Source organism: Carlito syrichta, unplaced genomic scaffold (genome assembly GCF_000164805.1).
Source record: "Carlito syrichta isolate Samal-C Ts95f unplaced genomic scaffold, Tarsius_syrichta-2.0.1 Scaffold48748, whole genome shotgun sequence".
In the NCBI taxonomy this organism is placed as follows: domain Eukaryota; kingdom Metazoa; phylum Chordata; class Mammalia; order Primates; family Tarsiidae; genus Carlito; species Carlito syrichta.
This window is the reverse complement of record NW_006992844.1, coordinates 329,113-356,350: the sequence shown is the minus strand read 5'-3', so window position 1 is coordinate 356,350 and position 27,238 is coordinate 329,113. Positions and strand designations below refer to the sequence as shown.

General features: G+C 42.0%; 1 protein-coding gene across 2 annotated transcripts in view; it reads left to right on the top strand.

Moving 5' to 3' along the window:
- ARHGAP6 (Rho GTPase activating protein 6) overlaps nucleotides 1-13,657 on the top strand; it is a 100,559-nt gene extending 86,902 nt beyond the window's left edge. For both annotated transcript variants that reach the window (XM_008048753.2, XM_008048748.2), the window contains exons 11-13: nucleotides 6,499-6,767; nucleotides 8,416-8,496; nucleotides 11,693-13,657. In XM_008048753.2, the coding sequence (XP_008046944.1) occupies nucleotides 6,499-6,767; nucleotides 8,416-8,496; nucleotides 11,693-12,324 (982 nt within the window). In that variant the 3' untranslated portion in view covers nucleotides 12,325-13,657. The remainder of the gene's footprint in view (nucleotides 1-6,498; nucleotides 6,768-8,415; nucleotides 8,497-11,692) is intronic.
- The last annotated feature ends 13,581 nt before the right edge of the window (nucleotides 13,658-27,238 follow it).

Genomic DNA, 27,238 nt, shown 5'->3' with positions numbered 1-27,238 from the left:
CATTCAAGAAAGTCTATTCAGCCAGACAGTTTTAGGAAAAACATGTGTGGAATAGGAAATTCCATAACAAAAGTTTTCAACAAGTGTGAATGTGCCTTCTATGGAAAGGCAATTCAAGATGGAGAGATAATTTATCATTATCACCCCTTCTTCCCTCTAACACCTTTACTGTGATTCACAGCTTCTTTATAAATTTGCATAATATGAATTTGAAGATGTTTTATCACAACCACTGTAAATAAAATGAATAAGAGCAGCATCATTTTATGTTCACTTGTTATAAATGTTTCCTATGTCAGGGCTATTAGGAGGTAATTAATAAGGACTAAAAATGAAGGGAGAAATTTCACCAAAGCCTGATCCAGGGTGCTGGCTTCCTCATATGGTAGGGAGTTTAGGTCCATGTCAACTCCTCTTTGAAGTGGGGTGCTTTTATCCCTAGGAATCTGCATGAGGGAGGCTTTGCAGAACTGGGTATGATTAATGTGAAAATTCTCTGTGATTCCAGAGCTACGGCAGCAGTGAATTCCTTTCCTAGTACAATTAATATCATCCAAGATGGTTACATGCTTTGCGTTCCAACAGACTGAAGTTTATCAGTTGAACAATTAAGTCAAAGATGAAGCCAATGCATATTTGAACTCTCCATGAGTGCTTCTGGCTGGGGTAGCTCAGCGAGGGTCTGGACTGGCCACATCCGGTAATTGAACCGGAGTTTTCCATTTATCCCCAGAACAAGTTCTGCGCTTCCGGCTGCAGTGCAGGCCTGCCCACAGTACCCTGCCAGCGTGTTTACGCCCTGACCTGGAGGGACCAGCTAAGGGTGAGAACATGACTCGCTCTCCACGCCCATCCCATGCTTGTTGGATAGCTGAGACTGGCCATGCATGCTGTGGATGGTACTGGGCTCTGGGGATCTAATGGGGAAATCCTCCGTGCATGGAGGCAAGCCCATGTCAACTAGCAACCCATCCACCCAACGCTCCCAACCTTAATCCATGATGCCCTGAGACTGGAAAAACAGGCTAATAGGCCCTTTGGGATGCAACTCACCCACTCAACATCCTGAACCTCAATCCATTGAACTCCAAGACATAGAGAGGCCACTATGTGCATTTAGACTACTCCTCATCTAGTGAATCACTGGTCAGAGTACATATTTTATGAAAATAGATACATGAATATTTTAAGGCCTTATTTGAGACCCTAAACTCAAAACTGTCTTCTTAGCTTTGGCTTATGCTAGAGGCAAATCTGAGAGAAGACACTGTGGCAGCTTGTCTCATTTTTCACACATAACCAAATGGGGATGCAGTTTTCTAGATCTGACATCGACTGTCCTATAGAAAAATTACTAAATCCTTCTGGGGCTCATTTCTTCACCAGTGTTCAGGAATTAGAGAATGCTGCTAATGGGAGCTGGTCTGTAGAAAGGTGATGCCCACTTAGGGAGCGCCTAAAGTTATATCACAGTGGCAGGTTTTAGCCACCCTCAGGGTACCTTGATCCTGGCTGACAACCACTTCTCTGACAGTTGTAGCCTGAAGGGTAGTTTTCTTTCTCTTCTCATTTTTATCTTTAGGTTTCAGGCTCAGAGAATTTCCTTTCATTTCTTCTTTTACCATCCACATTTTCACTACACTATACCTCGATTTATTTACGCCCTGTCCTCTCACAGAACTTCTGGATTATATGAACTTGTTTTCTGATTTGTGATTTTTTTCCTATGAAAAATCTTACAGAGCTTTATAGATTTTTACCTGTTTTACTGATACATTTGACAAATTACCTTTATTGGAAACAGTAATTTTCATAAAATTAGAAATGTTTCAGACACTTTGGGATAGACTAGACTTACAAGTGGAAAATGAGCAGATATGGGAAGCATAGGTATGTGACAAAGGTATGCACAGTGACTGGTCATCCAGCCCCCACTAGATGACAGATGTGTTCTGAAAGACAATCATAGTTCTATTTCCAGGTATCCTGAAATTTCTCCAGACTCCAGACTCTGCTCAGTCATCCTATTCTCTCCCTCTGCTCTGTCTTTACTTCCACTTGTATTGCCTGTGTGTATATATGTGTGTATGCATGTATATTTGTGTGCATATGTGTTTATGTGAATATGTATATGTGTATACTTATGTGTGCATATGTCTATGTATGTATATATGCATGTATATGTATAAATGTGTATGCATATATTTGTGTGTGTTGTGTATATATGTGTGTTGTGTATATGTGCATATATGCGTGTATATGTATTGATTCCAGATTTACTTCTGACAGATTCAATAGAATAACACTAAAGTTTTGCTATTAAAAAAAATCTCTGAACTGCCTATGTTGTTGTGAGAATCCTGAGGAAAGACCATTCTTGGATGTAGGTTCTTAGGCAAATTTGGCTGCTGCCTTCTGATCTCTGTTGAGAAAACAAAATGATGGGAAAATATTTTAAACATTTTAAAAGGCCAGCAACTCTAAGTATAAAAGATAGCATTTTACTATTGATTTGTAGTAATGTTAAATTCTATTTACCAAATAAATTTTAGAAAGGTTCCAATGTTTGCTGCCTTTACTGCTAGAAAGACAAGTTGTTTAGACAACACATGTTTCTTTCACTCATTTCCAGACTGAGGTCAAGAACAAGAAGAGTTGTTAACAGTAGCTTAGTACAATGAGTACAATTATGCCTGCCACATAATTATCTCTGTATAAATATCCACTTTCACTACATTCCCAGGCTAAGGGGGTATTTCACATAAGTGTGTTTCTTAAGCTGCTTGTCATATATACTTATACTGCATCTTCTCCCATAGCTGAGATGCACTGAGGGACTTCGAAAGGAAGACATCATCTCTCATTGGATGGTCCCCTCTATTTGGGTCCCTGGCTGTGACCCCAGCCACCCTGAGGAGGTTCACTGTGAGACACCTTGTCCGCCTCTACCTCCAGGCATTAGCTTAAGTCAACTTCCCCCATCTCTTCCCTGACTGGGGCCCCAGCTGTGGTGACTTTGGTAGCTTAATTAGGAGACAACCAGAAGAACAGAGAAAGTCAGGCTCTTACCACAACGTGTTCTGATCCACAACCAGAAAATACTACATTCAGTTGTCTGGATCTTACTCACAGCACACAGAGGAGATCTGGAAATTGGCTGGAATGGGCACACCATCCCCTAGCTGTGGCCCAACCACCTCAAGATCAGGACTACCACGTTCACCCCAGGCCAGCCAACACTGCATCTTTGGCCACCATCTTTAGTTTCCCTCCTGTTTGGCTCTTAGCAGACTCTTTGCTCACTGTCACATTTACGGATCAAGTGAGGAAAGGAAGGTTTGGTTATTAGAGGATCTCAGATATCCTTATACGTCAGTCACCTGGAGGGCTTCTTTTAAGAGTTTGCTGGCCGGGCTCGGTGGCTCAGCCTGTAATCCTGCGCCTTTGGGAGGCTGAGGTGAGTGGATTGCCTGAGCCTGCAGGTTCGAGACCTGCCTGGGCAACTTGGCGAGACCTCATCTCTACAATAAATCAAAAATTAGCCGGGCGCAGTAGCGTATGCCTGTAATTCCGGCTACTTGGAAGGCTGAGCAGAAGGATCGCCGGAGCCCAGCAAGTCGAGGCTGTGGTGGCCGGGAGCGGCCACTGCACTCCAGTCTGGGCGACAGTGAGACTCCAACTCAAAAAAAAAAAAAAAAAAGAGTTTGCTGGCCCCACCCCGAGTTTCCCCTTCAGTAAGCAGAGCTGACTTCCTGGGTTATGACCTCACACTTAGAAGAAGCTCATGTTTGGTTTAAGGATTTGCTATTTCCATCCTGAAATTCCTATTTTTTTTTTTAACATGAGGCACTGCATGCTTATTTTGCTCTGGGCTCCACAAATAATTCAGCTAATCCTATCAGTAGGTCCAGAATGGAGCTTGATAATTTATGTTCTCTGCAAACTCCCAGGTGATGCAGAGTCAACCCAGGGAATAGAGAAAGGGGACCATGGCCCTCTAACGCCTCCTTTCTCACCTCTACTGTATCAGATCCCAATCAGAGCTATGAAAATGGAGGAAAAAAGCAGTGTGGCAGCTTCAGCGAATTGTGTTATTGTTATCATTGGCTTTATTTTATTTAGCTTAGCTTTCACCAAACTATTAATAAATGCTCTCATGGGGCATACTGCCTTTTGAGCACCCCCAACAATTAATGGGTATAATTTCTCGCCTATACATCAGTCCAAAAACAAGTTTTTGAGACAGCTTGAAAAAATACATAAAGCAAAACAATATCATAGTAAGAAATTTGAGAGGTAGGAGAAAGGAAAACAACAAAAAGAGCAATGAAACGAAATTGGGAGGCAAAATATAGACATGCATCCCCAAGCTTTGATACACCAACTCAAGTGCAGCCTTGATTCTTCTGGGGCCCTTAGCAGTCATTGGAGACAGAGATACATTATTTATTATATGTCTCAAGGTTCTCTAGGGTAACCTACTTGCTCCGTAGAAACCTAATTGTCCCTAGTACCAAGACATAAAAGAAATGTCTTTTATGGGTCTCTTTCTTTATGCACTTAACTCCTGGCCAAATCTGCAACTTATAATATTTTATTGAGTGTATTCTTTTCTGTATATGTTGAAACACAGAATAGCAAGAAATGACACAGAATTATTTGGGTCTCCATGAGCTAAATATGACCTTTCCAAAACTTTCCTCCCAATATGGGCAAGGAGGAGAACACAAAACAAAACATTGGTAGTCCTGATGTCGTTTTGTTTGCCTAATGACTTAACTTAACTCTCTTTAAATCATCTCATAAAATAAAACCATGACTTATTTTTGCTGAGTAGACATAAGATATTTTTTATGAATGACCAGGAAAATGTCAACTGAACAGGGAAAATTAATGAAATTAGCCCAAAATTATGATCTCTAGACCTAATCAGGACATAGAACCCTGATTCTGAGCTGAACTCCATGGTAGCTTCCAGTTCAAGACGTCTGATTTTTCTCATTTTCATAACAAACTTTTCTCAACCAGTCATACTCCACGACAACAGACATCTCTTTATTTTCTTTTGTGTTCCCCTCAGCTAGAATTAGATAATCCCCTTTAACTAGATATGGTGACTAAATAATCCTCACTCTCACCTTTCCAGCAAAAATAGTAAATTCCTCTTATTTTTTCTTCGAACTCATTGGTGGCCTAAAGGCCTGGAAAATTATCCTCATGGCAGTCTTCTGGCTCCTGCCCATAAGATTATCTGATATCAGTTCAAGGAGGAGGCAAGGAAAGGACTTATTTATTCCTTGTGGGTAGAAAATGTCCCCAGCAAAAGCACAGGAGCCCCTGGCTGCATCAGTGATGGGTGGGGCCTGTCACAGATACTGGGATATTTTCCCCCTGGATAGTCCCTGCTGGAAACCTGAGTCCAAGCTAGATCCTCCATTTTGCTTGCACAAAACCATTTGCTTAGGAAAGGATTGCTCAGGCGTGTGTTTACCTTTTTTAAGACCACAAAGGATTTGTTTTGAAAAATTAAAACAAAAAAGAGTAAAGACTAGTAAAGAAAAGCGAAGTCAGAGGGGTGGGGAGATAGAAGCGGGTTCTGGAACTTTTAATCAACCTGTGATTGTTTCCCTTCAAGATGTTGTCAGGGCCACTGTTTTGAGGAAGGTAGAAAATAAAGATGTTTCCAGGTAAGAATTCTCACACTCTTCATGTTCCTGAAGTTCTCATTTGCCCATCCCACTTACATTTTCACTGTTATTTCTGTTGCTGTGACAACTCATGCACATAGGAATATGCCAATGGTGTGCTAATTAGTATGTCATATTCATTTGTAAAAGCACTACTGCCTTGCAGAATCATTGTAGGTGTGTTTAGATACAATGAACTCTAGTGACGGTCATATATTTACTTTTTAGCCACTGTTTTATACATAAAACACTTATTCCCACCAGTAGCATTATCATCTTCATCACAGGAAGGATGGATGTACTTATACTAAGTATTTTGGGGAACAAGAATAGTGGTCCATAAAACCATTGTGAACTTCAAGCAGCATCAACCATAGTTTTATCCGAATTATTTTTGATTCAGGATATTAAGGAAGGTGAAAGAGTTATTTACCAGTGTTTCCTAACTTAATAAATAGTGAGCACCGGGTTTTAATTTCAAAACGGAAGTAGGATTTCGCCCTTGAGGCACTTGAGCCATGCATGTTGGCGAATACAGGGCTCCATCTCGGTTTCATTCTCTCCCCTCCTGCTCCCTGGCTGGCTTGTCCAGTGACATCTGTTGGGTTTTACTGCCCCCTTCTGGCCGTTACGTGGAAACGTTTTCACCTCATGGATGTCGACGTCTTGAATCATTGCTGGAAAGGTCTTTCTGTTTCAGCCCCTGTGCCCATGCATTCTCCTCCTGTCATTTGTGTAATGGTCGTACTGTTTGAACCTGGTCACTACTTGTTAATGTACTCACACGCCTGTACTTGTCTCGTTGTACCAGAAGCCCTGACATGATGCCGTCGGAAGTTTCCTTTTCCGTGGGCGGGAGGCATTCATCTACAGACTCCAACAAGGCCTCCAGCGGAGACATCTCCCCTTATGACAACAACTCCCCAGTGCTTTCTGAACGCTCCCTGCTGGCTATGCAAGAGGACGTGGCTCCGGGGGGCTCGGAGAAGCTTTACAAAGTGCCAGGGCAGTATATGCTGGTGGGCCACTTGCCGTCGTCAAAGTCAAGGGAAAGTTCTCCTGGACCAAGGCTTGGGAAAGGTAACTGGAGCCTGGCCAGCCAGCGCTGGCCAAAACAAATGATCCTCCTCTTGTTGCACGTGGCATGGCGTGGAGCACTCTGGACCTTCTCTTCGTCTCTCTTGTTTGATGCTTTTGTAATTCAACGCGCATTTACTGAGTTCCTGCTGAATACCTACTCTGGGAAGAGGAAGGTGTGGCAAGCCCAGTCGTTGACTGGTAGGGTCCCTGCAGCCCACGCTCCAATTCTCAGCTATCTGAGAAGCGAGCACATGCTCAGAAGAGCCACTCTTATTCCCAGCTGACTCTTTTTCCCTCCAGCATTCCAGGAACGTTATGTGGTCCTGGCTGGTAGGTTTGGATTGCATATTTGCTAGCCTAAGATGTCGCCCAATTACTGCTGTTACTTTTCTTTTAAAAAAAAACAAGCTGAACGTACTTTGTAACAAAACAGCATGCCAGAAGCAAACAGTATTAGTGTCCAATGACAAGAGCACTAGACTGGGAGTCAAAAACCTGCTCTTCTACTGTCGATCTGCAGGATCTCAAGCGAGCAATTGAGCTTCTCAAGTCCCATTTCTTCCTGCTATAAAAACTCAGAAGAATAACAGCATTGACTTCGTTGGGCTTCATTAAGGAATCCATGTAAAGCGTTCAACACAGCATAGCATGTAATAAGCACTCGATAATTCTTGCTATGTAATCTGGTGTGCATTTCTTACCTGTTTCTTCTGCTAGTTGCCTTGTCTGTAAAATGATCTCCTGGGAAGCTCCCAGGGATGAAATGAAATCGTGCTTGTGAACTGCTGAACACGTGGAGGCACCCAGTAGACGTTTGCCACTATTCAACGTAATTATGATCCTGTCACAGGATCATAGTAAGGATTGCATGAAATGGTGAAAAGCCTAATATAGTTCCTTACTCTATTAATATTGATGGACAAGCTAAGGGGATTTATGAGCAAATACAGGCATGAAGAAATCCGTTGATACCAATAGCAGAATATTCCTCAGGGTAGTAATGTAATTATTGTTCCTCCAGTTCTGTGTGAATGTGGTTAGTGCCTGTAAGGCTATAGTCGCCCATCACCTTTTGTTTGTTTCCTATTGCTGCTGTAACACATTGCCACAAACTTAATGGCTTCAAACCACACACACATTTGTTATCTTATGGCTCTGAAGGTCAGAAATCTAAAATGGGTCCACAGGGCCGGTTTCCCTTCTGGAGATTCTAGGGCACAATTCGTTTCCTTGCCTTTTTCAGCTTTGTAGTCAGCAACCTAGCAGTATCTACTCTCCTCTATCTTACAAGGACCCTTGTGATTATATCAGGCCCATGCAGATAATCCAGGAAAATCCCCCCATCTCAAGAACCATAATTTAATCACAGCTGCAAAGTCCCTTTTGCATATGAAATAACAACTTTAAAGTTATGGGTATGATGACACAGACATCTGTGGATTCTGTCTACCACAACCATGATACAGAAGGGGTCTCTCGTAAATATCAAATGGAATAAGTCCCCTGAAACCCAGGTCTGGATTATATTCTGTTTTGTATCTAATACAATCTCAAATACAGTTCTCAAGAAAAGATGTTATGAAAATATTGTTTTTTGTCCTTAAAGTTTCATTTTGTGATATGTACCTTTTTATACACTTTTTTCTAGATATGTCAGAGGAGCCTTTCAATATCTGGGGAACTTGGCATTCAACATTAAAAAGTGGCTCCAAAGACCCAGGAATGACAGGTAAAATATTGCCTTTAAACTTTATTGTATTAATGTTCTTTCCGTTTTTTGCCTTACTATCCTTATGTGAGTGACATGCTTGTCAAATGTTATTTGGGAAATACTGAATCTAGGAAAGAAAAATAAAACAATTCCTAGATTTTCCACCCAAATATGCCAATCTTTGACTATAGTTCATCCCATTTCCTTGGCCAAAGTTTTCCAACATAGTTACAATCATTCTGTCTGTGCAACTTTATATTATTTCTAACTTCCATTTTCTATTATTCCTTTTTAAAAGCAAGGAATATCCACAGTTTACTATGGAATATATTCATAGTTTGCAACCCAATGCTTGGGCAACTAAGTTGTTTCAATTTTTCTGGTTGTCACAATAAATTGTACTCTCAGGACTCTTGTTTGTGTACTTAAATTTTTAAAATTATTAATATATTCACAACATTTTGGAAAGCAAGTCAAAGGTTATAAATCCCAAAGAGGAAAGTAGGTCAAATATTATGAACCTTTCCAAGAATCCAGAGGTCCAGTCATCCCCCCGATCTTTGTGGGATGCACTAGCTTTGGTTATGTCAACTGGGGATGGCAGGACATTTCACACTGTTTTCTGCAAATGTCACCAGTATTGCAAATTCGTGGGTTTCATTGTCACTAACTTAAAATACACAATTGCATTTATTAATTTAATTTTCATTTCTTTCTCACCAGTACTTTTCAATGTCTCTATTACTGAGCTGAATCTTCCTCATTGCATTGTCATTTCTATCATTTGCTGTTAATGTATTTTTGTTTTTTTGAGTTGGAATCTCACTCCGTCGCCCAGACTAGAGTGCAGTGGCACGCTCTCGGCCACCACAGCCTCGACCTGCTGGACTTAGGCGATTCTTCCTCCTCAGCCTTCCAAGCATCTGGAACTACAGATGCATGCCACCACGCCCAGCTAGTTTTTGTGATTTATTGTAGAGATGAGATCTCACCAAGTTGCCCAGCTGGTCTCGAACCCCCAGGCACAGGCAATCCTCTCGCCTCGGCCTCCCAAAGTGCTGAGATACAGGCTGAGTCACCGTGCTTGACCTGTTAATGTATTTTTAAAATTCATTCTAGTATTTTTAAAATTCATTTTTATGAACTCTTTATATAATAAAGATGTTAACTCTTTGTCCACATTGTTTGCCACTGATAGTCTCCCTTGCATTTTTTTTCTTTCTTTTTCCTGCTTTGGCTATCTGGAAGTTTTTGTGCTTGTATTTTCATAATTAATTTTATCACTGTCTTTTTAAAAAATTATGTCACAAAATTTATCTTTAGGCTTTGGGTACTCAGTCATCTGTACCTTTTCTTTTTGATATTATTTCATTGTTTCAAACTTTAATTTTTTTAATCCCATCTGGAATACATGTAAAAGTATGGTGTGAAGTGCATAAATTACTTGTTTTGTTGACTCGCTGGGCACGATGACTCATGCCTATAATCCTTGAACTTTGAGAGGCTGAGGCGAGAGGATTACTTGAGCCCAAGAGTTCGAGATCAGCCTGGACAACATAGTGAGACCTCACCAGTACAAAAAAACACAAAATTAGCTGAGTGTGATGGTGAACACCTGTAATCCCAGCTATGGGGGAAGCTGAAGAGGAAGGAATGCCTGAGCCCAGAAGGTCGAGGCTGTGGTGAGCTGTGATTATGCCACTGTACTCCCTAAGTGACAGAGTGAGACCATGACAAAAAACAAAATAAAATATACAAAACAAACAAATATATATATTATATTATATATAGTCCCCTTCTCATTGTTTTGTAGTAACTACCACATTACGTTTTAAAAGCATGGGTGCATTTTTAAATGTCATGGCTTCTTCCCAATTGACTTCAGCATTGGTTCCTTATCTACCTGCATCTCATTTTATTTTATGAAGAGCCTCACTGCCTTTTCCTGAGGACAAACCCTTCCAAGATGCTCTGCTCCATTTTCCTTTACCTGTTTCAGCTGTCAGCTTTATCTGTGTAAATGCCCATATCTCCCCTTCCCCACCCCAACATGGCCTTATTCTTTTTCCCTGCATACGTTTTAAGAAGTGAGAAGCAGGTAGCGCAGATGCACAGAGAATGTCTGTCTGGGGACATATGTCACAAGAACTCTTTGTGTGCCTTGTGAAATGCACTATTTTTGTTTTGTTTTGTTTTCTATCCCTTCAATTTCCTAATGAAAGTTGTATCTGTTAGGGAAAGCTAACTGCTGTAACAAACAACCCTGAAATGTTTGAGCTTAGCCTATTACAAGTGGATTTCTCCCTTATGCCACAGTCCAGTGTGGTTTGTGCTGGGCGAGGCGGGGTGGGAGTGGCTGAGTGAAGAGAGTGCTTTCTTCCACATAGTTACTCAGGGGCCCAGCCTAGGCTCCACCTAACTGGTGGCTCCACCATCTTCAGAAGCCTCGGAGTCTTCCATGGTTTTTCCATGCTGGGCTGATAGTTGAAGGAAAGGACAAAGCAAGGAGCAGTAGGAAGGCAATCATTTGGGGTTTTGGTTGGGTCAGGCCTAGAAATGGCTCACATCACATCTGTCTACGTCTGTTGATCAGACCTTCTTTGTGTGGCCCTCTTAACTGTAAGGGGGGCTGGAAAATGTCATCCAGGAAAGAAAGAAGATTGAGTGGGTGAACAACAAGCCCGTCTTTCCCGTAGTGATGGTGGGAGAATATACACAGTGGCTGCCTGTTCATTTCCTTCGGACATTGAATGGAGTACTTTCGATTCAATTCATTTATTCCCATGGCTTTCATTGATGTGATAGAAACATGAAAGCATTATAATCTGTATCTCTCCTGGATTGCAGATTGTACTGAACAGAAAAGAAATGCTTCTTTCCTCTTGTGGGCTCTGAAAAGTTGTCCCAGCCATGTAGAGGGGTCCTTTTTTGAAACATAAGTTGGTGACAAGGCACACTTCTTATCTGACAACTCAGCTAACCTGTCAGAGTCTAGGCATATGTGTTTGGACCCACCACAAGAATTGAGCCTAAAACTAAAAAGCAGTTGTCATTTCTTTTGCTATGAAGTTCTTTTATTTGGACAGCGGTCGCTAAGAGTGTCCTGTGCTTTTTCCCGTTTTGAAGTCGGCAGTGGGAAGGAAAGAGCACGCTACTCATCCCCCAAGGGATCTACAAACTGACTTCAGTTCTTGCCTTTCTCCCTGGTTTCCAGGTTCCTATGGAGACATTTTTGAAAGCAGCTCCCTACGACCGGGGCCCTGCTCCCTTTCTCAAGGGAACCTGTCCCCGAATTGGCCTCGGTGGCAGGCGAGCCCCGCAGAGCTGGACAGCGGCACGCAGGTGGCTCGGAGGACTCAGCCTGCGGTTCCTGCTGCCCCCGCGCCCCTCGCGACGGACGGCAGGGCCCACCCCGCGGTGTCGCGAGTCTGCAGCACGCCCCACGTGCAGGGTGGCGGCGGGAGGCCCGAGTACTTGACCCTGAGCGGCGCCCACGACCTCGCCGAGAGCGAGCTGGACGCCTCCTGGCTGCAGGGCCAGAGACCTCGGGGGAGCGGGAGGGATGACAAGCGGCCCCCTCCTCCCTACCCAGGCCCCGGGAAGCCCCCCGCGACGGCGGCCTGGGAAGGCGCAGGGACAGCTGCTGACCAGGAAAGCCTGGCGACCGAGCGGGAGCGGCAGACCGCGCAGAGAAAACTGAGCAGCGCTTACTCCCTGCCAGTCGGCGAGCAGGACAGTCCGAGCCGGGGGGACGCCGGCTGGCTCGACTGGCAGAGAGAGCGCTGGCAGATCTGGGAGCTCCTGTCCGCTGACAACCCCGACGCCCTGCCCGAGACGCTGGTCTGAGCGCAGCCGAGCCCTCCCAGTACCTGCCCTCCTCCATCCCACCGGGGGATTGCGGGTGTCGGACAATGGCACACTTCCTTATTGTTCTTCTTTCACACTTTTAAAAGGCGACACAAGAGAAATTCAGTTCACTTTCAGCTGTAGAGCACCCACGCCCTCGCCATTGATCATAAGGTTCTATTGCGTAGCCAGCCTTAGGGAAAAAACAAACAAAACCAAAAATGGATGGCAATGTCCAATCTAAAAACGACCCTCTTGGCTCTATAACATAAGATAAAATTCTTGCTTTGGTATAGCGTAATCGTATTTATGTGTCTTCAGTTTTGACTATTGTATATTCTGTAACAGATTATGTATGTATGATAATCATATATGATATATTCACAGAGAAAATAAAAGAAACTTTAAAAGAAATCACTTCACTTATGTTAAGCAATGAGATATACTAAGCAATGAGATTCTATAGAATGTTCTAGAATATGCACAAGCGGGTTTCTGTGCTTTTGCCATAGCTTTATAAATGGGGACAGCCCTCCCTTCAATACCTAAGGAAAACACTAACAAAACAAACCAGAATATGAGAAGCCATATTTTATATAGTAGTGACATACAAAAAAAGTAGTCACTGAATGCTTTTTCATGTTGAATAAGTTTTAAGGAAAAGGTTAAATTTGATACATTATGAAATATATTTTTAGAACCTATTTAGAAAGGAGTAAGTTAATCAAACAAGAAAAAGGCCGTGCCTAACAAATAAAGGAAGAAGTTGTCCATCCCATTCTAGGTCAAATTCAATTTTATACAGACCGTATAATATATATTTATAATGTGTAATGTTAATGTATTTTTCCAAACCACAAACTGGAATCCAATCACAAAGTGTTTAACAATCTAAATACAGTATTCAGATCATAGATCATGTTTTTTCTCTTTGTCCCATAAACAGTATTGACCAAATTACATGCAACTCTTTACAAATTAAATCATATTTGGAGGGAAAAGACTACAGGTTTGTACTTATATTGTGCCAAAGGCTGAGAAAATGTTTCTTTGGTAATTATCTGTGTATTGTAAAGTGTTCCTGCAGTACTTGAGCGGTACTACTAAAGTTTGAAGTTTTTCAGCTGCAAAGTCATCTTTGACCAGCAGGGGGCTATTTGCTTCAGTATTTTATGAGATTTTTTTCACTTCAGAAGGGAAAGTGTATTATAGAAAAAGAATTGTTTTTTATGAAACATGCTACTCTTAATTTTCATGTTGGTGATAAAATTTCCAGTGGTGTTTCTTAAAGTTCTATCTTGTGCCATGGTGAATAAAAATTTAAGCAAAAACTTTGTTCCCTGGTTTAAATCTCATAAATGAATTCACTGCATTTCAGACATAAACTACACTATCCACAAATCCAAGTGTAATAAATAATGGATATTCTATACCTATACATTTATAACAAAAGAGCTAGTTTAAAAATATCAAGCCGGGCTCGGTGGCTCAGCCTGTAATCCCGCACTTTGGGAGGCTGAGATGCGTGGATTGCCTGAGCCCGCAGGTTCGAGACCTTCCTGGGCAAGTTGATGAGACCTTATCTCTACAATAAATCAAAAATTAGCCGGGCGTGGTAGCGCACGCCCATAGTTCCAGCTACTTGGAAGGCTGAGGCGGAAGGATCGCCAGAGCCCAGCAGGTCGAGGCTGCGGTGACCAGGAGCGGCCACTGCACTCCAGTCTGGGTGACAGAGTGAGACTCCAACTCAAAAAAAAAAAAAAAGAAAAAAAGAAATATCAGATGGCTTGGGGACAGCAACTCAGCAACACCAAAACATTTAGAAATTTATAATACTTGTTGCAAGGAAAGGCTGATTTCCTCAGTTAATGAGGAAGTGGCTTTCTACAGGATTGAAACTCGGGTTTTCTACTTGTTGGACAAGTGTCGCCCAACCCCATCCTTGTAAGTTACATCTGCTCCATAGGACTCACATACCTAATCTGCTTCAAGGCTGAAATAATAAAATCTAGAAGTGGCATGTAATGCTTCTCATTCGGGGAATGGTTGTTGTAGCTTCAGGCTCTGCCAACAGGTCCAGAACTCCCGCTACTGGCTGGACCTCGGGAAGGATTTGCCTGCAGACCTCAGTTCTTCCTGGCCATCCACACTCAACCAAAAGTTGTTAACAAGATCCAGAACAAACATCATTTGATTGTGGATTGCAGGTGGCTTTTCTGTGCCACTTACTCTCACCTGACTCCTGCTGTTACTGTGTTTTCTTGGCTTTAAATTTGACCATGGTCTGACCAGTTGTTTCCCTCCTTCTTGGACTAGACTGTCTGATACATGGGAACCCCTTCCCACCATGTTCTTCCTGTAATAGACCTATTTTTTTAGATGGCAAATAGTTTATTTAGAAAGTAAATTAGAGGGTGAGGGATAGGAGATTCACCACCCCAAGGTAGGGGAGGAGGCCAAAGCTTAGGAAAACATGGCAGCCATAGCTCACAGAGCTATGATCCACAGGACCTGGTCAGTACCCAACAAAAACGGTGGCCTTAGACCTATTTTTTTTTCATACTTCCAGATCAAATGGCCCTGGAGTCAATGTCTGTGTCAGAAAAAGTATGTTCATGTGTTAAGAGATCTAAAATAGGCAGTCCAGAAAACAGGGCTCAGAATATCTTTTTTATATATCTCGATATTCACTCTTCCACTCTCTTTGTACATTTAAACCCAGTGGTCTTATCTTTAGCTTGGTGAGTGGCAGTTTGTTTCATAGATGCCTTTACCATATTGAAAATAAGTGGTTCTTAAAACACACGTGAGACCCAAAGAATTGAGTGAAAATTGTCATTTCTAATACCTTGTAAATGATATAATACCTTACAAGAAAAAAAAACTCTTTCAAGTTGGACTAAACTCTTTAACAGGCTGTTCAAGTCACTCATTTCTCATGAGCTGAGATCCTACAAGCAAGCAAAAAGCTCCAATGTGTCGCAGATGTTTTTGCATCTATGAATACTTTGACATTGACATTGAAACAATATGAATCATTGTTTTTGTGTCTCTGGCAAAAGGGCCTGAATGGTGATGGCAGAAATGGCCAAATATGAATTTGTCTTGATCTATCTGAGTAGCTATTAACATATGTTTGTTGTGGGTTTTTATAAGAAAAAAATCTTTTATACCAATGGAGTTTGTGCAAATTGAGGAAATTTCTAAATAAACCCAGCTTGCTGCTTTTCTTATGCACATTTTAATACACATCTGCTTGGCAGAGAAACAGCATTGGGATTAAATATAAAGAGATGTCAGAACAAAGTCCAGGCCTGTGGGGTATGTCGGTCTGATAAGCAAACTGCGGGAGGTAGATTATACCGAACTGAGAAGAAAGGAAACGACTGAACAAGAGTCACACAGAGATTAAAACAGGACATTTCAACTGGGCAGAATTGTAAAACAGGGCTAAATCAGCAGCAAATGTTCTTCAAGAGAAAAAAAGATGCAAACTAAAGGAAAATTTTGACAAGGGTTGGAATTCTTCTTTGGCACAGTCAAGGCGACAGATGGTGTCATGGAGATGGTGAACTGCAGACAGTGTATGGACCCCCTCAATTCACCAAGGTATACACAGCACCAGCTCCAACTGAAGGTCCCTAAGAGGTTGGGGAAGGGTTGGAAGATTATCTAAGTTCAATTTGACCAACATCTGTTCAGCCTAGAGTGATCAACTCATCTCAGTTTTCCCAAAAAGTCCCCATTTTTTACTTTTTTTAGTAAAAAAAAAAAAAAAGCCCCATGTCCAGGGCACAGCGACACAGGATGGTGATCCAGAACACTTGACCTAGGCGCCTCTCAAGTAGGATCACTAGATCAGATACAAGACAGCCAGTGTTATTTTAGTGTCAGATAAACAACTGATTATGTGTTAGTATCTGCATATCCCATGCAATATCTGGGATATACTTACACTAGAAAAATGCTTCCTGCCGGGCTCGGTGGCTCAGCCTGTAATCCCGCACCTTTGGGAGGCTGAGGTGAGTGGATTGCCTGAGCTCGCGGGTTCGAGACCCGCCTGGGCAGCGAGACCTCATCTCTACAATAAATCAAAAAATCAGCTGGGCATGGTAGCACATGCCTGTAATTCCGGCTACTCGGAAGGCTGAGGTGGAAGGATCGCCGGAGCCCAGCATGTCGAGGCTGCGGTGGCCGGGAGCGGCCACTGCACTCCAGTCTGGGCAACAGAGTGAGACTCCAACTCAAAAAAAAAAAAAAAGAAAAAGAAAAAGAAAAATGCTTCCTTGTCCTAGATTGCATGCAGCCTACTTACATTAAAAACGGATTCCTTGTTTATCTGACATTCAATTTGAACTGAGCATCTCGGTCCTCAGTGGCCTGCTTAACATTCTCATTGAATGTCCCTCGGTGTCTCAACCATCCCGCAGGACCAACTGCTAAGTCTAGCCAAGTTCTCACAAGCCACCACTCATCTCTTCATCCAGGGCGCCCCTGCCTGGGGTCCCAGTCTTGTTGCTGTCCCATGCATGTATCTCCTGTTTTTCTACTCCCACTGTGTCAGTTGAGGCCCTTCCATCTCTGCCCTCCGACTCTTCCTCTACAGTGCTGCATTTATTCTTCCAAAATGCACATCTTGTCAGAGGCACATCACTGCTGAAAAGCCGTTGGTGCCCTCCTGCCCTTCTAGTCTACAAGACAAAGTCCATATGCTACTATAAATCCATAGTCTCCACGATCTGATCTCATCTACCTCTGCCTCTCATCTATCTCTCTCCAGTTTGACACCACATACTCTACTCATGTATAGAAAACTCCCCATTTTTACATACAGGGTACACTTTCACATTTTGGTTCCACGGGCCTAGAATGCCGTTCTCTGCTTTTCTTATTTAATCGGATGCTATTTTCCTTGCAAAATTAGCTCCAACCTTCTCTTCCCACAAACATAACGCACCATAGCTTATTCTGCCTTTGTCCACGTGGCCATATGCCCTCAGAACTGGGCAGAGACCTGACACATAGTTAGCATTTGATAAAAGTTTACTGAAGGTATGCATATAAATATGATCAAGCAGTTAGCATGCAGTGGGGGGGCCAAATACAAGCTCATCAACCTCCCATGTAGACCTGGGGGGCATTTTCCAAAGAAACATAGGTCTTTGAAGAAAAGAAGAGACAGTCTGAGGAGAAGCTGATGGCAAGCACAGAAACAGGTCTCTTAGCCAGCACTCTTGACGTTTCACCCCAGCTCTGTGCTGTATGGGACAGAGGAGGTGGCTGGCTTCTAATGCACGACCCTTCCATTCTTAAGTTTAAAACCTGAATGGTAATTGTAATAAATGTATAGTTCTATGTTCCCTGGTTAGTGTGCAATAAATACTTAATGACTGAAAAAACAAGGACATTTCAAGATGTGGGTTTTAGAGTCTGAGAGAACAGAATCTGACTCCTGATTTTACCATTTGTTAGCAGGGTGACCTCAGTCTTTAAGTTGCTTTAACCTTCCAACTCTCTATTTTTCTCAGAATAGTCGGAGCACAATAACACCCAACTCCCTGGGTTGCTCTGAGGGTTCCATGAGAAAACACCTAGATCAGCACTAGCCACATAGCCAATATTCAACAAATGGCATTGTAATTGATGTCCCACGTGAGCTTATTTTAGAAACAAAAATTGGGAATCTCGCTGTGAAATTCAGGTACTATTAGCTAGCTTTTATTAACAGCTTCTGCTCTACTATAAGTGTTTTATGTACTTTCGTTCATTTAACCCTCTCATCTTCCTGAGGACACAATTGGTTCAGAGTAACATTAAATGAGTTGCCCAAGGCCACACAGCTAGAAGGCACAGAGGCAGGATCTGGTCACAGGCCATCCAGCTGTGTCACCTGCTGTCTGTATAATTCGGAGTCAGTGAACAAAGCTCTGTGGTTATTTATTGGCACCCTGGGCATCTCTCATAAAGAAAAAGGGCTCAGCTGGACTGTTCCCTGCGGAGGGCTCCTGCCTCCTTGATGATCTGCAGCTTCAGGGGACTGCAATGGGGGCTCTGGGCTTCCTGCCTATTTCCCACTGAAGTAAGGAAAATAAAAGCTAAGATTAATAAAGGTCCAAGGAGGCTTTGATTTTTGAAGTTTGGAATAACAAAACCACAGGGGAGAACGGGTGTGATTTAGTCATTGAGCTTTCCTAGTCGAATTATAATTAATAAGTATATTTCATTTACATATTTATTAATTAATGACTTACACTTAATTATAGTCTACCATTATCTTCAGATTTTACTTTGGCTCAAGCAGCTACAACAGCCACACAATGACTTCAGCAACCAGTCCAGTCGATATACACTAGAGGCCAACTGGCTGCCAAGCACAGTGCCAAGCTCCAGGGCTAAAAAGACAGATAAGACAAGTCCGGATCTGTCTTCAAGGAGTTCTCAGCTAATAAAAGGGCCACTCTTATTAACTGAACTGTGAGAAGGACAGTGGCAGCTTTCAAGTCCCACAAATCCAGCAAATGTCCCAGCAGCTGGTACCTGGTAGGCAATATGCAAATTATTGACCAAATTAATCAGAAGATAAATCCATCCATTCATAAGCCTGTCTCAAGCTGAAAAGTTGGGTAAATGCCCATGATAGCACAAAAATGCTGCCTGGGATTCTGAAGTTAAACACCAAAACAAAAAAGAGAGTCTCTGGAAATGAAGCAAACACTTTGGGGAGACCTTGGCAAAAATCAGGGATATCATGGTTGCAATTAGGACTGGCTTCCATTGCAGCCACAGAGGACTCCATCCTTAGAAGAACCCTGTGCTTATTTGAATGCTCTGCCGATGTCATCGTGAAATTTTAATACCTTTTGAACAAGGGGCCCTCCGTTTTCACTTTTCACCAGACTCTGCAAATGATGTAGCCAGCCCTGGTCACAGTTTTCACTGGATAAAGAGAAGGACCAAGTTTCAGAACAGGAAACCCTTTGTAGTACATGTGTTCCATGGCCCTGGGGTCCAAGGAGGTTAAAGGGCCTGTGGCTATTTCATGAAGTTCCTGACTCCTCTACAGGGCTTTTTTCCATCTGAATGTAAAATAAAGTAAAATTGAACCTTATGCCACCCCAGGGAATATGAATCATGTTTATTATATGCAAAACCCACTCCACGAATTTCCATCCATACTCTTCGTCTTCCTTTCTGTGTTTCCATTCCTGCCATTTTATTTTATTTTTGTCCTCTTTCTCTTGTGTTACCTTTTAACGTGTGGTTCTCTTGCTGCTATGGTGCAAATGTTGATATCCCCTCACAATTTATATATTAAAACCTAATCCCCAAAATGATGGTGGTAGGAGGTGAGGCCACGAGGGGGGAGTCCCGTCAATCGCATTAATGCCCTTATTAAAGGGACCCCAGAGAGTTCTTCTGTCCCTTCCACCATGTGAAGACAAGGTGCTGTCATCATCTATGAACCAGGAAGCAGGCCCTTATCAGACATCAAATCTCGGACTTCCCAGCCTCCAGAACTGTGAGAAATGCATATCTGTTGTTGATAAGCCACCCAGTCTATGGTGTTGCAGCGGTCTAAATGGGCTAAGATGCTTGACTAGTTCCAAGATCAAAATGTAATGCTAGATAAATGAGTAGGCAGGAGACCAGAACCCTCAGATTTCCACTAGGGGGAAGCCAGACTTTTTTTTAGAGGGTAAATGAATTAGAGAAGGAAAGAAACATTGTGGGTCAGTGGTCAGTACCTTCTTAAAGTTGAATCACTTTACTTGGTCAGGCACCAAGGGTCTGGATCCAGGATCTGCTAGGGAAAGTCAGTCATGAGAGAAAGATGAGGGTAGATGAGCGACCTGATGCTTTTGTAGGAGACACGATGGTTGTCTTGTCCTCACCTCGCCTCCCACGGAAAGACTTCCACTAGAGATGTGTGTGAGCTGGTTATCCTGTCTGTGGAGGGGTAGACATTACTGTAGCCATGGAACACATTAAGCTTGACAGAAGGCTGAAGGCTTTCTGGTGTTCACCCTTGTGCCAGCGCAGGGACCAAGCCAATACTGGCTTGCAGTATCATGCAAAGTGTACAAGTGAATATAGTGGAGCAATCTGGTAGTGACAAGACTCAGATGCCAGAAGGATGAGCTGGCCTGGCCCTGGTTGAGCTTTTTCACCGCCATTCTGAAAATGTGGGTGTTATGGGTTAAATTATGTCCCTCCAAAAGATTTTGAAATCCTAACTCCAGTACTTGTGAATATGACCTTATTTGAAAATTGGGTTTTTGCAGGTGATCAAGTTAAGATGAGGTCATTAGGGCGAGCCCTAATCCAATATGACTGGTGACCTTATAAAAAGGAGAAGCTATGGCCAGCCACTGTGGCTTACTCCTGTAATCCCAACACATTGGAAAGTCAAGGAGGGAGCATTGCTTAAAGGCCAGGTGTTTGAGACCAGCCTGGGCAATATAGCAAGAGCCCATTTCTCCCAAAGAAAAAAGAAAAAAGAAAAAGTTAGCCAGGAATAGTGGCACAATCCCAGCGGGAGGATCTCCAAGGCCCAGGAGTTGGAGGTTGCAGTAACCTATGATTTATCACTAAAAATTAAATAAATACATACATACATAAAGGAAGGAAGGGAGGGAGGGAGGGAGAGAGGGAGGAAGTAAGTAAGTAAGTTGGGTCACAGAGAGACACACATAGGGAGAATGCGACAAGCCAAAGAACGCCCAGAAACTGGGCGAGAGGCCTGGACAGATTCTTTGCTAAAGCCTTCAGAGGAATCATGGCCCTGCGGACACCTTGATCTTGGACTTCTGGCCTCCAGAACTATGTGACAATAAATGTATGTTGTTTATGCCACTCTATGTGTGACACTTAGTTATGACTGCCTTAGCACACAAATATGTTGAACAAAGGTCAAGTAGCAGGGACAACCCAGAACACTCTTCAGTTCAAGTGAGCAGTCACTATGAACGCATTTTCTTTTTGAAACTATTGTTCCCATAGGAACAGTGCACAGGATAACAAGGGTTTTCTGTGAGTTTGGGGGTGGGGGGCTGTTGTTTTCACCCCATTGTCTTCCTGTCACATTGTCATCACCTACAGAAATCAGATGCGAAGATGAACTTGCAAGGAAAGGTCTCCATTATTATAAAAAGACAAAGGTGGAATCAGAACTGAGAGGAGCAGGGGGGCGTTAAAGAAGAAATAGGGAATAAGCTAATTGACCTATGGCTATGTGAATATGTGGCAACTGTAAATGCATCACAAAGATGGCAGTGGGTGGAAGCTCAAAGGATTCAAAGATGCCAGAGGACAACGACGCTCCCATTGCGCTCCCTGGTCTAGCGGCTTCAGCACCTCCTGGGAGCTCATTAGGAATGAGAATTCTCTGCCTGCCTGGGGCCTACAGGATCAAGAACTCTGGGTGGGGGCCCAGCCATCTGTGTTTTAACAAGCCCTCCAGAGGACTCTGATACCCAGCTCACAAAAGCTTGAGAAGCCTCTTGCTGGGGAAACACAAGAGGAAGAGCAGTGGAAGGAAAAGGCGGCAAGATCCAAAATGCTATTCTGAGGCAAGGTTTCACCTGAACAATGTCGGATTATGCTTTTCAAAAAATCCAGCTGAAACAGGATATCATAAACTGATTACATGTTACATTTTAACTGAAAGCACATAAACCCACATTGTTTGCCAATCTTTCAACATGGAGCCAAGGCCCTTCACGTCTCTGGGTATAGTAGGCTAGCAGCACTGCTTCATCTTTCCTTCATGAACGACATCCAAAGCGTATTGTCTATGCCTCCAATTCCAGGTTTTTACAGCAAACTTAAGAAATGAGTACAAAGCAGTAAGGGAAGAATCATTCTAGGTGTTTATAATATTTTCCAAACTCTTTGTAGTTTCATGGCAATAATTTTTGTGAATCTCCTTTAAACCCTTCCTAATCATTTCTTAGTATTATATAAACCTGGTTGATGGATTTATATTGCGTTGTCTTTTGTTTTAATTGTTTAAGATAATTAAGACCGGGCACACTGTCTCATGCCTGTAATTCCAGCACTTTGGGAGGCCGAGGTGGGAGATTCACTTGAGCCCAGGAGTTTGAGGCTGCCTGAGCTATGATCACACCATTGCACTCCAGCCTGGGTGACAGAGCCCAACCTTGCCTGTAAAAGAATAACAACAACAACAATAATAAAAGTTTCTGGCTCTTGCTAAGCTGACTGCTCAACCATTAGGAGCAAAAGAGAGAACTGCTAGCTGTAGGGATCAGCCAACACTTTTTTTTTCTTTTTAAAAAGTTTTTTTTTTTTTTTTTATAGAGTGATTTGAGTTCTTCAGGATATATTCCCAGTAGGGGGATTGCGGGGTCATATGGGAGGTTGGTATGTAGAGCTTTTAGGAATCGCCACACTGCTTTCCACAGAGGTTGCACTAGTTTACACTTCCACCAACAGTGTAAAAGTGTTCCCTTTTCACCACACCCTCTCCAGCAGCTGTTATTTTTTGACTTGTTGATAATTGCCATTCTGACTGGAGTTAGGTGAAATCTCAGTGTGGTTTTGATTTGCATCTCCCTGATTTTATCACAGCGTTGTTCACAATAGCAAGAACCTGGAAGCAACCATGCTGCCCGTCAAAAGAGGACTGGATTAAAAAAATGTGGTACATATACACGATGGAATACTACACAGCCACAAAAAAGAACAAAATCATGAATTTCGCAGCAACCTGGATGGAACTAGAGTCTATAATACTGAGTGACCTCTCACAGAAACAAAGATCTGAGTATCACATGTTCTCACTCATATAATGGACCTTAAACATCCAATGCAATACTATAAGAAAATGACTGACAGTACTGGGAAACTATGTGGGGGGGAGGGAGATGGGTTTAACAGTAGCAAATATCTGTCTGGAAACGGGGAAACACCTCATATCAACAGGGTGCCTGAATGAAATGTAATTGTATACCTAACCCTTAACTGTACCCCACAACATCATAATAATAAATAAATAAATAAATAAATAAATTTTAAAAAACCAGTTTTATTGAACTATAATCACACCGCACAATCCACCCATTTAAAGTGTTCAATTCATCAGTTTCTAGGATAGTCACAGAGTTGTGCACCTGTCAACTTCAGAATGTTTTCATTACCCACAAAAGAGACTTACATACCCATTAGCAATCACTCCCAGTTCCTTCCCCTTCAGCCCTGGCAACAACTAATCTACTTATTCTCTCTATAAATTTGCCTAGTCCAGGCCTTTCATGTAAATGAAATCATACAAAATATGGCCCTTTATGCCTGGCTTTTTTACATAGTATAATATTTTCAAGGTTCATCTATGTTGTAGCATGAATCAGTACTTCATTTCTTATTATGGCTGAATACTCATTCCATCTCGTGGATATACCACAGCTTGTTTACCCATTCATTAATTGATGGACATTCGGATTGTTTCCAAACTAGTATGTTTTATAGAGGGAAAAGAAAGCACTGGTTAACTCGGAATTAGCTTAAGTTTGGTCTTTGAAGACCTTATACTTACTGATATACTTTAAGGAAAAACTAGTTTGAAATAGGGTTTTAGACCACATCATTTTCCCTTAGCTTAATGATTCTCAACCGAAAACATGGCATAACTCAGTCCATCCTAACATGAGGTGACATAAATCACATAAACACTTTGGTATGAATGGAACTTTTAAGGTAATTGGAGAAAAATGAGTCTTAAAGACTTAAAGTAACTTGTCTCAAACCCACCAGCTTCATGCAGAGAATCAGTACAGCAATAAAGCTCTCCAAACATGTGTTATGCCAAGACACTAGCCACCACCTCCAGATTTCAAACCCTGGCCTAGGAAAGGGGCCCAAATGAAAGAAAAATACCTTAATGAAATGATGAGTAAGGATGGGATTTTAAGTTAACAGTGTAGGAATCCTATCGTGGACACTGCATTTTCTCCTGATGGTTTATCTGGGCTGATCTAAGCGGGAGGCACCCCAGCGGTGTAAAATGAGAGGACTGGCAAGACACAGGCCCAATGCTGATTTGGCCCAATTGGATTGAAGAGAAACCTCATTCCACATGGTTGTGGTAGAAGGCCCCCTCCCACCTCACCTCATATCTACTGGCCTTAAACAAGAATCACAAAGCTCAGACAACCACTAGGAACCACACCTATAAGGATGAAACTGAAATTGAACATGGAATGGAATGGAGTCCAGAGAAGCAAGATCAGCCACGTGCACAGCCAACCTCTGCCCTTCTGGCTATGAGTTTGAGCAGGGATCCTGGACTTGAAGCCAAAAATGTCCTGACAATATTCCATACCAAACTGTTGAAGGGCCATAGGAATTAGTCACATTGTTTGTTATCCTAAATGTTGAAGGAATAGCAAGGTGTTTAAATGATGATTATGCAGAGCCCCCAAATAGTACCTTTCTTCATTCATCAGGACTCCACTTGACTATGATTGTGAAGACTTCTCATCTCACAATTCCTATATTACACTACTCAGTATGTATTATTTCTGTGGCCTCTCTCACATATGACCTTGGGTATATCAAAGCATCAATTAAAAGCTAATTATAAATATAAGCTGTCATCACGTGTACGTACCTCATCATCAACTAAATATAAGCTCCCCAAGAAGAAATTAGTCTTAGGAACCATAATGTCTGCTCCAGCATCTGGTATGATTCCACTAAAGCCCTGGAGTACTGGTGTGTGTTGAACGATGCCCAGACTAAATAGTGGGTAGCAAGTGCTGTCAGTTTTTTCTTCAAAACTGGGGAGTGTACACACATGAAATAGAGGCTTTTCCACTCATACTAATGGCATGGAATTTTATTTAAGGTACAGTGACTTAACCTCCACTGCAGCAATAAATATATTATTTCCACAAGTGGAGAAAGGGATAACTGATATGCTTCACTTTACTAGACTGTATGCCTATGAAATTATACTAATTTTTTAAATGTTACCTTAAGTTACAAGAGATGTACGTAGCTTTTGAAATAATTTTTGGTACTTTTATTTGCAGTCAACATAACCTTGTAATATTTGTTTTGAATCTCGATATGTGATCTTGATATGTTCATGAAAGGAGATGCCTTTGTCTTTGTCATCCAAAGGACACGATGAGCTATGTTTTAGGTTAGAAAGCACAGGAGCTTAAATATAATTTTTGACAAATGGGATTTGCATATTAAATCAAATGTTACCCTGTCATAACCATATACATACACACACACACACACAGAGAGAGAGAAAGAGAGAGAGAGAGAGAGAGAGAGAGAGAGAGAGAGGAATCCTACTCTGTTACTGGAGTGCAGTGGCACGATCACAGCTCACCGCAGCCTCAGCTTCCTGGACTCAGGCAATCCTCCCTCCTCAGTCTCCTGAATAACTGGGATTACAGGTGTGTACCACAACCACAACGCCCGGCTATTTTATTTTTAGGTAAAGAAGTGTTCTTGCTATGTTGCCTAGCCTGATCTTGAACTCCTGGACTCAAGCAATCCTCTCGCCTTGGCCTCAAAGTGCTGGGATTACAGGTGTGAGCCATCACACCTGACTGGTTAGAGTTTCTGAAAGATCAAAGACTGTAACTTGTTTATTTTTTTCTCCTTTAGTGATTTTAAGTAACATGAGTTTGCTTAGAGCAAGCTATCAAATACCCGGTAATTACTAAAATGGGCCCAAATCAGGAACTGAGCCTGCTGTTAACCCCCTAAACAGATTCTTCTTGGGGAGAGTAAGGGCAAAGGATGACGGACTATGCTCTGGGTCTCAGCACTATTCTTCCTCTCGTCTTGATGATCATGGTTATGGCTAACACTTACTGAGCATTTCCCATCTGCAGGCTCTGTTCTGTGCTTTCTGGAATCATCCCACAGTAACCCAAAAAATAACTCAGGTAGATCAGTTCTATTATTCTCATTTTACAGTCAAGAGAGCTGAGACCCAGAGCTATTAAAATCACACAGTAACTAAAAGAGCAAGAATTCTGTCTCCAGACACACATTCATAATCACCACACGTATGGCCTCAAGCCTGTGGTAACACAAATGATGGATCATACAATTTCAAGTCACTGTAAAGGTGAGACAGAAAGTGTGGATCACTTCACTTTCCCTAGGGAGCGAAAAATCTGGTAGAGGATGAACCCTATTGATGACTCAGTGAAGAAATAGTTAAAAATAAATCTCTATATAGTTAAAATACGGGAACTTCCACCCCATATACGAGTATTACAATGTGTTCTTACATCAGAATTCTAATGCACACCATTTTATTTATAGACTGTCCTCCATAAGACTGTGAGTTTCTTGCAGGTAGGGATTGCACCTCTTGCAATCTTTTATTCCTAGTATGATGCACAAGTGAGTGAACATAAACATTTCATGAATGTTAGCTAGTGAACTCATAGGAATACTTCATGTGAATATGCAATCTCAGCTTGAATCCCCACCTGTCTGCTAATACTTAGCCTGATATACAATATCTTGCTCTGATTCTGAACAGGGTTATTTACATAGACACAAGCCTTAGTTTAAAACCCCAGAGAATATCTGAAATGAATTTCAAGTTATACAAGAAAGCTCCTATCGGTATTGATCCCTAGACACAATCAGGTATAATCTAGACAAAAAGCAGCTCTGATAATCCAGAAGGCTGTAGTCTTTTCTGGAAATGATGAAAAGATGTATAAAACTGTAGATATTGTCAAGCTCACTTGAGTTTACTTTTGTTTGTCTCAAATAATACTTTAGCTCTGTGAAAGAGGTGAATCTTGCCTAAGGCTTTTTAGTTTCCAGTTACAATGCTTTGTTTCTCCTAAGGATACCTTATCCTACACTCATTCAATAGCACTTAGGACCAAAAAAAAAAAAAAAAAAAGAA